The sequence below is a fragment of the Phalacrocorax aristotelis genome, chromosome 1, assembly GCF_949628215.1.
Source record: "Phalacrocorax aristotelis chromosome 1, bGulAri2.1, whole genome shotgun sequence".
Classification (NCBI taxonomy): Eukaryota; Metazoa; Chordata; class Aves; order Suliformes; family Phalacrocoracidae; genus Phalacrocorax; species Phalacrocorax aristotelis.
In genome coordinates this window covers 181,991,451-182,005,413 of record NC_134276.1, presented here as the reverse complement: position 1 = coordinate 182,005,413, position 13,963 = coordinate 181,991,451, and the positions used below count along the sequence as shown (strand labels likewise).

Genomic DNA, 13,963 nt, shown 5'->3' with positions numbered 1-13,963 from the left:
TAAAATGAGGTTTGCATGAACCCAAAATGTTTTATTTCCCACCCCTGCCGCATGAAACCTCCTCCCACAGACTCCTGTATGTGGGAAATGTAGCTTGATTTATTTACAGGCTTTTTCCAGTGAGGGAGCAGAGAGGGGAGAAGGAGAGTGCGGACAGAGGAGAGGCACAAATGAGTAGGTGAACTCAAAGAAACTAAAGCTTGACTGAAGAACAGTTTGTCTAGTTCCAACAGCAACAAGCACAAGTCCCCTGTTTGGGTGAAAAAACCAATCCCCACCCTTCTTTTCAAGAGCATACAAATGTTCTTTTAAGTAGTTTCCTTATTGCATTTCTCACAGCCCTCATTTGTATCTGTACAAACTGTGAAGTTGACCATGCAAGGCATGAGACAGCAAAAAAAGAACATATTTTTCTAACACAAAACTTTCTGGCTATGTGAGTGTGCTCTTAAAAATACAGGAATGCTCTGTGCATCTTGGCAGTAGACAGACAGCCTCAGACCTTCTTTTCTAGTCTTAAAATGTGTTTCTAGTGATGAGGAGCAACTTAGATATTTTGCAATAGCTGTTTTTCTCCCTTTCTGAAACATGGGAAGTGGGGATTTGGTGGGAGAGATGCCCAGATCAACAGATCTTCCACACTTTAGAGCTTTTATTTTCTTGAGCTACAGAAGCCTACAAGAGGGATTATTTGAAAGTTAAATATTTTGGAAATCCAGAGAATACTCCTCAGCACGAGGAAGGTTTCTGTGAGGTCTATTTGGAAAGTACAAAACCAAGCTATTTTGGATCTGGTGGGACCCCATTACCCACAAGATGCGAGGAATTAGTAGAAAAATTTGAATCCTGGTTCAAACAAGACCTGGCCTTGCCAATGGGTTTCATTCTAATTACTGCTCTTCCTGTTTTTCTGACAAAATGTTTTCAATGGGCTTGATGAACATTCAAAACCTCTTGAAGTCTTGGTGGCTTTAACTACAGTGGATGCTTGGGCTAATTCAAGATCACTGACAATGAGTTTCTTCCCGTTGGGTGTCAGAAGTTGCAATGGAACTGAGGCTGCTCTTGGGAAGCAGAGGAGGAATCCTGGGGGAACTGGAAGCAGCCACTCATTTAAGAACAAAGACCTCAACTACTCAGAAGTAGGTTATGCATGGCCAGTTTTACACAGCACACTTTTAAGAGACAATAAAGCAATTTAGCCAACCCAATGGAAGAGACTCAACTGTACTTCAAGTACGATAGCACAAGAAAACATGATTATTTCTAATTTAATGGCAAAAAAGCTAAAATTTAATGCAGATAGTGGTTCTGATTACTAGATAGGTGGTCTACTTAAACATGTTTGCAGCTACCCTCTGTGAAGACTCATTTGACATTTGATGAGAAAAAAAATCATATATGTCACTTGTCAAGAGGAACCAGGTGATCAATTTGCAATATAAACAGCAAATTCAGCATATTAAGAACAATCACCAACTTGAAAAGAATAGGAACTTTGTGCACAAAGGACTTATCTGACTTCCTACACAGTTTAAAGCAGCAAGAGGCAACAAAAATGTTGGGTTTAAACTACAAAATATTTTGCAGTTCACTGCTGCTCTGTAAATACATTGTGCACATGCAGTACAAACATGAACCGTGTGCAGACAAACCTCAAACACAAATGCATAACTGCAGCAGTCTTCACCTAAAGACAATGTGTACCTCTGCAGACTTTAATTTCTCAGCTGCTAAGAGAACACAGCAGCAGTCTCTATCGTGCAGGGAACTATTCTCTCTGGCCTGTTTACACAGAGTGCTGCCAAAAGAAACATGTGAAGGTCTAAAGTCTTGCAAGTCCAGCCTCATTATCTCTCTCTGATAGTTTTATGGGCAGAGAGTGAGAGAAAGGAAACGAATGCAAGTGAGAGATTTCCAGTATGCTCCTAGCTTTAGCTAAATCATAAGACAAAGAAAAAGCTTCTTGTGACAAGCCTTCAAGCATCCAACTTCTAAATAAAACAAAGCAACAACTCCTGAACAACAGCATTCAATTCTGAGAAATGGACAAGTACACAAGCTAGAACAGGACACAGTAGAAATCCTAACCTGTGATAGCCCCTCTCCCTCCTGTCTTCCCTGTTGCACAAGTAGCAGTTATTTGCTTACAGATTATTACCTTCAATTATATCAAAATCCGAGAGCCAGGTGGCCTTCCAAGACCAAAGCAGAGGACAGGAGCCACAGGACTTCCTACTGAACCAGTCCAGCCCTACCAGCTGTTCCAGGTGCAGTCACCTTGTCAGTGTTCAACACACAGTTCTACTACACACACAACATCTCTTATGTTTCAATGGCACTTTAGCAGCTTTCCACTTCTCTGCAACCATCAAGTCATTCAGAAACTGCTACAGGGACAGAAGTGTCATCAACCTCCCTGATTGCATCCACCACTCAACTAGATACTGGAAGCATTTGCATTAATTTCTGTGAGGACTGTTAAAGAAACAGAATCCTCTTGTGACACTGTTTGCAACTAAGGAACTTGGCAACACCAGATCTGGAAAGTTTGGGATGAAGGAATAGTTGGGGAGACACCACGCTTACTCACCTGCTGTCACCAGCGTTTGCCACGTAAAGCTTCCCCAATAAATACACCACCACAAGGGCTGTGCAGCCGCCAGAAATATTATACACAGTCCTCTCTCGTTCTATTTGCAAATCCTATGGGAAAAGAGAACAAGATTTATAAAGATAGCATTGCAATTTACGTTTTAGAAAATGAAGATTCCCCTAAAAAAACCCAATAGAGTCTTTCTTAAACTGCATATCCCACTGGCTTTCTTTACTGTTGCAGCTATGGCCACGTGGTCAGGGAGAAGAATGGGAAGTGGAGGAGCACATAGTACTTATGATACAAAGATGTTCGGGGAAAAATCAGGACAGGAGATTGTAAAACATCACGCACCAAGGAACAAGTGGCAGCTCTGAGGGATGCAAGGGAATTTGCTATAGAAAAAGCACAATGAAGGCAAAGATAAATGTAGCTTAACAACAGGTACCTGGTGGTATAATTGGAGAGTGTTTTACATAGACAGCAGGTAATTAATGAGACCTAGCTACGACGTGACTAACTACCTGCTCTCCAAAAGGAAGGCTAGGATTGCAGAGCATATACCTTTGACAAACAGCAGCAAGACACACTCATGCCACAAGGCTACCCTTCAGAAACACAGGAAACGGGTGGATGCTAAACTTGTTAAGGGGGCAGTGGAGGGAAGGTCAGTAGAACAGTATTTACTAAAAAATACTAGGCATTCACAGACTTTCCTGGATGAACCACAGTATTTAACCCTGTGTCTCATCCCACTGCTTTTATAAAGTCCTGAAAAGACTTAATTTTTATGCACATGCACAGGCCCAAATTTAAGGAGGTACATACCTACTCAAATAGTTCTTCCTGTATTTAGCTTCCAACTGATTCTGAGTGTAAGAAATATTATATATATACACAAGCCCTCCTGCTTAATAGAAGGAGAACAGAAGTCATATCTGTCACCAACAATCAAGCAAACCCAGGAATGAAACAAATACATAAATACATACATACATATATACACAAACACATATATATGTATGTATGCGTATATAGTCCCAGGAAAGCTTGTAGAACACAAGACACAAGTAAATGAGCTACTTTCCAGTACTCGACACATTTTACACAAAAATTGAAGTATATGCCAATGAATTCATTCTGCTGCCTCTTAGTTTAGTTTGGGGTAATACCACAGCATGTTACAAATTACCTTCCTCTCCTGTGTTCAGAATCAAATCCAATTTCAAACTGGTCTTTCCTTGTAATACTGGATTCAAACAGGGAGCATCATTTAACACTGCTATTGCAAGCACTGGCAGACCTTTTCAGCTAAACCCTGCCTACTTGTATGTGCTTTAGATTATGAATATATTTGTTTGCCTCTGTGTGTGTGTGCATACACACACAGAGCTATACTTCAGCCATTTTTGTATTTGCACTGAGCAACAACAGCTCAAATTGTCCACGCCTTGGGGAATGGTATTTAGAGCTAAATTTATCTGAGGAAAAGCACCACAACAAATGCAAACCACGACAGCTGCAATTTGATTGAAAATCTGCAGAGTTGGAGGAGGCCAGGGACCGCAGCTTTGTTTCCTACAAATTTCAGGAGAGGGAGGTGACCTGGGGCAGTGGTGGGGATGCTCTGCAGCCCTTGGCCGCTGTCCCGAGCAGGCTGGGCAGAGGTGTCTGTCACAAATAACGTTGCTCCTCGCTGGCCAGTGGGACAGACATAGGGACCGATCCAATTTGTGCCATGAATACAGTACTGAGGCAGGCGGCATGGCAGTGACAGCTAGAAACGCGCAGCGCTGCCCGACAAGGCCATCCTCTGCTGCTCATGGGAACTGCACTCTGCTGCTGGAGAGACTCAGGGTTTGACTGCTGGCTTTTAGCCCATGCTTTCATCAACTTGTCGTTTCCCTTTTTCTTTTTTTTTAAATTTTCTTTTAATTTTTTTTGGGGGGATGCGTGTGGAGGGTGAGGACCAGGAGAAAAATACCTCCAAGCTAAAAATCAAATCTTACAGAACCTTTGGTCACAGACATAGGCCTGTTATAAATGCCACTTTATCTAATCTTACCATAGAGAAGCTGATTTTCCTCCCCATGGTTTCTATATATTTTTAAATTAAGCTGAAAAGAACAGTTCAAAGGAAGCAGACGTTTCTAACCATCAAAATAATTTAAACTTACAAATACTACAGTGGATTTTCCACACACTGCCAGGAATTTTAAAAAACCTTCATCTCCACAGTTTAGACTATCCTCTGAGACCTTTGAACAATGTACCATTCCTCACCTGGTTTCGGCTCCGTCATACATACACTTTGCAAGTGCTGGAATGCCTATATTAAAATTTATTTCTTTTAATAAGCAGAATTCAGAAGCATCTATAATAGGAGAGAAGACAGATAATCCTTAGGGCCTCATTTTCAGAGTTTCCTTGACTTAAACTAGATCTGTGTACTGGATTTTTTCGAATCATTGCAGTTCATGGGCTCTTCCATCTAGCTGTTTTTCAGAACTTGAATTTACTACCATGACTTGCCAGAGTACATTCAGTGCCATGTTTAATTGGGTATTATATACTTTGTCTGACATTTCCCTTTTTGGGGGGAAGGAAGAAGGGGAAAGCTTTCCTACAGCTCAACAACATTTGAGGGGAAAAAATAAACCAAAATAAAATAAAGCCCACCACTGACACTAACTCATTCTGATGTAGAGACACTGGCTTTTAATGAAATACTTTCTAACAGTGCTGCTGGGAAAGTAGTGCAGCACAAATTGGCAGAAACCCCAAAATGCCTCTGAAGCCTTTGGGGTGTAAAGGGGCTCATTTTAGATAAAGTCTGAGTGTATACAAAGCTTTCCTCATTTTCCACCTGGAGAAAGATTTCATAGCAAGTTTTTTTTTCCTTTCTTCTTCCTCTTTTCTGTATCATGCAGCTCATCCCCATGTAGCAATCTGCGTGCAGGGGAAGAGCTGAGCAATGCTGGGTAGAATCAAACAATGTACCTTTCAGCCCAAAGGGCAACGTGTGCCACACACACTGTGTCCCCTGACAGAAGGAGGGGGGCGGGGAAAGGATTTCTATATCCTCTGTTCAAAAGATGATTGTTTCATGCCAAGGAAGCAGCTAATTCAGCCTGTGCTCTGCCCCCCTTTTTAGGACGGATGCTGTAGCGGCAGGTTGGAGCAGGGTGCCCACAGGGGTTGCCTCACGCCTAGTCACCCTGGTCCCCCTTCCCTGGGTGACGGAGCGCAGGGAGGATGGAGCAGAACCTGCAGAGGACACCATAAAGTGTGACAGGATATGTGTCCAGAGCAGGCGACACAGAGCAGGGGTCACTTTGTCCAGTGATTACAGAAGCAGTCCAAGAACATTGCATCAGCCTGGGACAGACCATCCCCGCTGTCCCGACAGAGGTCTCCTCAGCACCTGCCTCACTAAGGCTCAGACCTGGGCTTCCCAGAGCAAAAGCACAGGTTAGTCAAGCTAGCTAACAATCTCTTCTGAAAAATGAGGAAGATTATGCCACAAAGCCATTACCATCCTCTCTGTCGGAGGCTCCTGGACCCCTGATGGCGGCTTGCTCGTGCCACCTCGTGGAGATCCTGCGGAGGGGCTCAGGCGCCTCGCCGAGCCGCAGAGCGTGGCGTGGGCTGGTGGCTCTCGGGGTGCTGCAGGGCCCCAGCTTTTCCTTCCTTCCGCCTGCCTTGACCCACGCATGTTGGGCACACGAAGCGTGCCAGGACGCCCGCCACCGGCAGCCTCAGCCAGGCGGGCTCATGTGCGCAGCCGACGCAGAGGCAGGGGAGACAGCATGAAAGCAGCAAGAGCGGCAGCACAAAAAGCGAGTGCCAGCTATAGGCAATGCTAAGTTTTAGAATTTTAGGGCCTGGAAAACAGAGCTAGGTACATTCAAACTGAAGTATTGTCATTACAACGAGTTGGCATATTGCAACAACTACTAAAAGAACTATTTTTCATCTATATCTGTCCTCAGAGTAGGGACCTTTCCTCCAGGATATCAATCTTACCCCTCACACACAGTATCAGGTATCTGCCTAAAAAAACCCAACCAAACAAACAAAAAAAACCCAAAACACACAAAACCTCATAATTCATAAAGACAAAACTAACTCCTTAATCCGCTTTACCTCTGTCAAAAAGAAATCAAAATGCCTGTAACAGTTTCAACCCTCCTCATTTCTACTGCCTATTTAATCAGAGGAAGCTTTTCAAAAGGAAAATTGTACAACATATGTTGCACTCTCAAGATTGTTCAAATTAAAATGGCACCAATCTTGCAGAAGCACCTGTCTAGATTTCATCCGAGTCAAAAATATCTCAATAAAGAAGAAAATCATGATACAACAGATACAAACTTATACCTTCCAATAGATCTTACAGACTAGTTCTGTGTCATTTTTTCCCATCCAAAATTAAAGAGAGTTTGGTGTGGAATAGCTGCTGTCTCCCCTTAATCTTTAAAATATATACTACATCACACATATATATACAAAGTTAAATACAGGGAAGGAAGTATAGTTTGATACTTCTGTCCAGTACAGAACAGCACTTGGAAACATCCCTCCTGGCTCCCTAGAACTGAAGCTATAAATGCACACCTTAAAACTCAAGAGATGAAAATTAGAGGATTTGACTTATAATACCTTCAGAACTTGAGCTTATTTATTTCCTTTTAACTGGAATAATTGTGATCACTGACAATTACTGACATTTAGCTTTTTTTACTTTTTTGAACAGGACAGTAAATTATCTGAGAACACAAACACACAAATTTGCTAATCCTAGTTCCAACACAATCAGAGAACACCATCCAGAAGTACTTCAAAAAGGGGACAGCTTAACTGTTAAATTTTGAAGTTAGGCAATAACTTTGTATCAGCTTTCCAGAGTGTTTTACTGCATGTAGCTGTCAGAGAACACTGTCCAAAGGAAGCCACACCCAATGAGGGAAAAATAATTTTAAAAAGCCTTTTGAATGGGATGAATTGCATTTTGAGACTTGAAGCAAAAACAGGGAGAGCTTTACTAGAATTCAAAAGGTAACTGGGGAAAAAAAAGTAATGACATGATAAATGCTCCCAGGAAGAGAGGACAAAACCATCATTAGATAAACCTGTCAGGCAGGACTATTTAAAAAAAAATTAAAAAAAAGTATTTTACCTATTCAGCATTTTCACCAGGTTCAAAGGGCTCCTTTGCAGTGATGGGTGTTTCAGGAAACAACACCAAGAAGTCTGCCTACATGTGAGGAAACATGAGCTTTCACCAAGCACCAGGTAAAACGGTACACTCTGCTGGCACAAACTCATACATTATGCGCATCTCAACCGCACTGACCTAACTCGACAACATCCATGATGTTCCAGTACAAAATAGGGCTGAATAAACAGTGTGCTATAGAAGACTACTAGGAGTATAAGCTAGGAGGAAGTCACAGACAGGTTAGGAGGAAGATCAATCACTACAAGCACAGATGAGACTCAGGATTGTTGATCTTACGAACTGCTCCCTTACACGGGCAGAAAAAAATACTCTTTTGCCTAGATCAATTATAAGGACGACAGCTTAAAGTAGATATCATTACCTATTGCTTTTCTTAATCTGACCATTTTTATAAGACTTCTGTTTAATGTACAACTTAACGCTGAAATGATATGGCATTGTGGTAGACACAGAGTCATTTATATAGCAAAGACAGACAATGAACTTCAGCCCTCTGATAAAGAGCAAAAAGTGGGAATTAAGGTATCTGACCTGTGGCATTTGAACAAAGACACAAGGAGGAAAATAAAATATTCTCTGGACTTCAGTTTAGAAAAAGGGAGGACAGATTACTATGACCTGTACGTGGAATACCCAGACATCATATATGTAGCAAGTTATCTAAGGTTTCTGCATTTGTCATACCCTATCCATAAAAGCCCTCCCAAGCAGTCAGGTGCCTGGACACAAGCCGAGATGGTAGATGTTCACACAGATGACCAGAGGTGTGAACTCAAAACAAAGCAGGGCAATAATAGCCCTGCTCACTCAGACGTGTGCAGGAAGGCAGCAACGGGTAACACACATGCTGCTCTCATAAGAATGTAGAGCACTTGAAATGGCCTTTTTTTTTTAGCTCTCTTACCTTCACTTTCCAGTGCTATGAAACTCTTGTTTCTCATCTCTCCTGCACTTGGAGCCAGTTTCAACAGGAGAGAGAGAGAGAGACATGTCACACACTCAGAGCCTGGCGCTCTTCTGGCCTGAAAACTGCCCCGAATGAAGCGTGAAATTGGTGTCCCTCTCTTAATCACACTCTGAACCCACTAGGACGCACAGGATGGACAGTGTCATCTTTCCCTTCTCTCAACACAGAAAGGAGTAAACTTGTCCTCCCTTTCTGAAAAAGGCACGCTAAACTGTCAGTAGATTTTCATGCATCCTCTTTCTTTCAGCTAGCAGAAACTGAGCCCACTAGCCACAGTGCATAAAACTGCTCACATGCCCCACACAGAATGATGCCTAAGCCACGGCTATGGATCTCACTCCTGGACCTACCCACCTGAAAGTGAGATGATGCTGTCCAAACCCAGTTGGTGGGTCTGTTTGCCTGCGCTTCCTTGAGAAGAAAGGACAATTGAGCAAGATAATTGCTATTCAGATCCAAAGTAAAGCACCACCTTGTTAGAACAACAACTAGTCTCTAACTAGATGCATGTATTAAATAAAATTCACACATATCAGGAAAAACAATGGTCGAACACTTCTTTTCAGGCAAAAAGTAAAACTTCTGGTAAACATACATCAGCTCAAAAGCCTTCTGCTCAAATAAGAGGCATTTCTAAAAACAACAACAAAATTTTAAAAAAATTAAAAAAAGAAGAAGAAGAAGAACAGATCTCCCAAGACCTCATCTGCATCTATTCGCTGGCAGGCCAAGCCTCTGCTCTGCCCAACAAGAATAATTTTTGATAACGTGGACAAGTGAAGGAGGAAGGTCTGGAACAGCTACATCAATTACAAAAGAGAAAAAGCAGCTTTCCATAGGGAAATTGATGGATATTCTGTTTCCACAGGGTCATGATTTTCGCCCAGATGTTCATGCTGTACACAAGTCAAGTTGGTGGTAGGAATATACGTCATGCCCTGCTCACCCACACTCAGTCTGCCTCAGTCAGGAGCTGCACACACATGCTCAACAGTCACTAATGTGGTTCATGAGCCACTCCAAGGCTATCGTGAACTGGATCAAGGATGCTGCCCCTCATCTATATCCCAGATGTGACCTTTTATGACCCATTTACGTAGTTGTGGGCAACACAAACAAGGTGTGTTGGTGGTGCAAGGAATGCTGAGAGCCTTTGCTGCTGCTCCGGTAGGGCAACGAGGCTTTGTAAAGTCCATGCCCATATACATAGCCTTATGATAACAGCCAATGCTGAAATCTGCTACTGTGAGGCAATACTAATTTTTATCTTAAAGGAAGGAGAAAAAGAGCACCAAGCTTGTAAAGAGTCAAGTAATCCACAAACGTGGCCATGGTGCTGCCTGGGACGTGAGATAGAGTTCCTGCCTCACAGGGATGTACTAGGTAAGCTGTTGAGGCTCTTAAATATTCTGTCAGATGGTGTTTAAGCAAAGAAAGGGAAAAAAAAGTGAGAAGAAAAAATCTGAATGTTCATCTTCTCTGGGGCATGCGACTCATTATTGTATGCAACAAGGACTTCAGAGCCCTGAGATATACATACCATTTCCTTGAATGCACTTTCTATGGCCCCAATAACCAGGCACTCATGTGGGATCTTCTTCTCGGTGAAGAAGCGTGTTGGAGGGGTGCTGGGTGAGCCTGGGGCCCCCACACCACCACGTAGGGAGGCCGCCCGTGTCAGTGTCCGGCTGTTGGTGGCCGGGTTGTCAGGCTCTTCTCCCAGGCAGGTGGGCGGGAGGACGGCTGTGTTCCTCAGGATGTCCACAATCTCCTGCAGCTGCTCCAGGATATGGTGCTGCAGCAGTTTGGAAGCGACCACAGCTGCCCCCGACCCAGCATGTCCATCAAACAAGGACCAGTAGTACAGGTTGATCCCATCTGAGTCCTGGAGAAGCAGGAGGGGAAGAAAGGGAAGGAAAAGAGATGGTCACCATTACACAGCCACGAGTGAGATAATGGAGCAGCAGGTAAAACATGGGTACCTTTCACAGAGGTAACCTTCTTTCTGAAATGGAGAAATACCACTGTGTTAGCACAGCCCTGGCAGGGAGGAGAGATGCTTATTTTTGCCACATACCCCACCTTTTTTTTTTCCTTTTTTCTTTTCCTTAACCCCCTCAAAAAAGAAAAAAAGCTGACCTTGCAATCTTTCTTACCTTACAGTGCTATAGAATGCACTGACCAAGAATAGCTACCACTGTGAGACTAAGTTAATTTCCTAATGACTGTGTAGATCAGAAGCATTCAAAGATCATATCATTGATAAATGATGGACCTACCACCACGGAAACCAAAATCCTACACAAAAGAGCACCTGATACTCCTGTGACAGACTTTTTTTCCACTAGGCATGAGATGAAGGACCTCAGTTTGACATCTAGTAATAAGACCTGATCCCCACTTCCATGACTGGCAGATAAGGTCTATCAGCACTGGCAGATGGGACAACTCAGGCTTTCCCTGCCCAAGAACCAGTGCAGCACAGAGGTCCTCGAGGATGGCAGACAGAAGTGGGATCAGCTGCACTGCACCTGTGCTGGCCTACACATTCACTGCCTAGTTCTTCCCAGTTCTCTGAAAAGTTTCCTGTACAGTACTGGAGTTACACACGCTCTGACCGGAAGAGCTATACACGTGTTTTATTGTAGCTCATGGCATAATAGTATGCTTTTAGGTCTTTTATCTTAGTTCAACTCCTGGCATGCCAATCAGCACAACTGCTCTCATAGAGACAGAGTATCTGGAAAAAGTAGATTTTGTAGACCTCATTATTAAAAATAAGGTGTATGTGGTAACGATATAGATGTGTTCAGCAGTTTTTGATCAGTGATGTAATTTTCAAATATTTCCCCTCTCCTGCTCCACAGTCTCCTCTGACAGGCATAAGTCAGCTCCGCTATTGCTCTGATTTGAGCACAAACCATGTTTTTTGTGGTGGGGTGCCCTATCACTCAGACAGGGCCCACTAACCCAGGGCTGGAGGCAGACTAAGTTATGGGCAGCACAAGCTCTGATCTGCCTGAAAAATACCAAGGAGCCATACCCTAGATAACCTCAACTTTTTTGGAAGAAATTCACCTAGAAATCCTCAGGGAAGCATTTAGGCATAACAATACCTGTCTTTGCATGATAGCATACTTGGCAGCAGCATGGGGAAAGAGTCTTTACACCCTCTTTCCCCTCCATTTCTTCTTAATCCTGCACCTTCTCCCAGTTCTGCTGAAACAACTGTTTGTGGGACTGCTTTGTGAGTCAGACGTGGGTGGATTAATACAGATTTAGAAATAAATCATTTTGCAAGGGACAGGAATCAGACAATACTGTTGCAAAACACCTCATAGTAAAAAAGCGTAACCTAGATCTCTCTGCAGTCAAAGAACTTAAAAATTATATCTGAATGTCATGCTGACTGTGGTCTAATTTAGGATGACAGGCATGATTTGTTTCATTCATCCGAACACTGCTCCCTTACACAACAAATCAGCATTTAGTCTAGGTACCACCTGCATCTCATCACCTCACGCCCAAAGCACTGCTTATTTCAGATTTATGGAGAGGGCTCTGAGCTGCAGCTCCTTTTACTTTCTGCTGTTCCAGCTGCTCCACAAAGGTGCCAACAACCAGCTGCAGGACAGCGCAGACAGGTTGGAGTAAGAACACCATGAATTGTCATTTGCAGATCCGAAAGACATCATTCATTATTGCCCATGCTACAAAATTCAAAACCTAATGCATAATGTCTCTTTTAGCAACATGTATATAGACTATCACTACAAGTTCATACTCTTCAAAGGGCAGGGTTCATTGCTGAATCTGCAATTACTTGTAACTTTGTTGAAATGTATATTTTAAAGCCTTGATTATAAAAATTACATAAGTCTATTTTTTTTTTTTAGCTTATAGCATTGCTGCTGTAGTAAAGTTCAAGCATATTCTTAAACTGTACATTAACAATATAGTCATCTGTACAGTGGAGAGTTCTTCCAAGAGAAGGAATTCAGCAGTCTATTGTGCACTCTTCATTTTATTACTGAAATGCTGAGAAAAGGGAGTATTGTCCTACAGTACTGGATTACTTACCACAGTAAGGACCATGCAGGATACAGCCTATAATGGTGGAAAACTCAACAAAATGTACACATTTCTGAATGCGGCTCTTTAGCCAGTCCCACCCACGTACCCAGTTTGGTGAATTCACCAAAAACCTGTTGTGAAATTTCACCCCTGAAGGCATGACTGGCAGCTGTGCTAGCTTGCTCTGGGCTCAGAAGCCCTTCAAGTTCACACAACAGTTGGCTGTAAAATTCTACTTAAGCCATTTTTAACAGATAACGGAATTACTGACTAAAAAACCTGTTTGTAAAAATAGATTGCTATCCATACAAAATTGCAAGTATTTTGCCAACAGAAACAAGTATACCAGAGTGAAAGTATCTCAGCTGAAAATTGAAACCATTTATTCAAAATGGCAACACTGTGCCTCCTGGGAGTTGTAGATCAAACTACTTCTGCTCCCATTCTTCTCTTAGGGTTTGGCTCCCTGGCCAAAATCCACCTCATGATGCACCATGGATAGTGCTTCCACAGCTTATGTCCTCATGTCATTTGAAAGGTCTACTCCTTTCGAGATGTGCTGCCGCTGGGGGAAAAAGCATAAAGGCATTACACCTCTGATTGCAATGGAAATATTTTACCTTCTACCTAGAGAAAGAAGGTATTTTGTTGTCGCCCTCCCCTGCCCCCAAACTATAACAGAAACTTACAGTTAAGAACAAGTTTAAACCACACACACACTAATATTCTTAAGTTTTCCAAAGTAAGCCCCCACCAAAGTCCATATTAGAGCTTTTCAGAAGATGAAGGAGAACAGTTATTACACAGTCCACTCATAGAATCATTAAGGTTGGAAAAGACCTCTAGGATCAAGTCCAACCATCAACCCAACACCACCGTGCCTCCTAAACCATGCCCTGAAGTGCCACGCCTACATGTCTTTCAAATATGAGCACAACACTGGATAAGTCCGACACTGAACAAGCCTCATGTGAACTTGGTAATCAAATAAGGTGCCATCAGAGACCGGGAAGCTTTAGAACAGACCAGGACAATGGCCTATGACAAAAAGGGAAACTGAAGTGTTAACACTTCTTTCCTCTAA

At 42.7% G+C, this 13,963-nt stretch overlaps 1 protein-coding gene across 1 annotated transcript in view; it reads right to left on the bottom strand.

Moving 5' to 3' along the window:
• Positions 1 to 13,963, bottom strand: part of PPM1H (protein phosphatase, Mg2+/Mn2+ dependent 1H) — a 138,989-nt gene that overhangs the window by 51,712 nt on the left and 73,314 nt on the right. Inside the window, exons 3-4 of the mRNA XM_075080932.1 lie at positions 10,346 to 10,690; positions 2,594 to 2,706 (exon numbers count right to left, since the gene is read on the bottom strand). Of these exons, the coding sequence (XP_074937033.1) occupies positions 2,594 to 2,706; positions 10,346 to 10,690 (458 nt within the window). The remainder of the gene's footprint in view (positions 1 to 2,593; positions 2,707 to 10,345; positions 10,691 to 13,963) is intronic.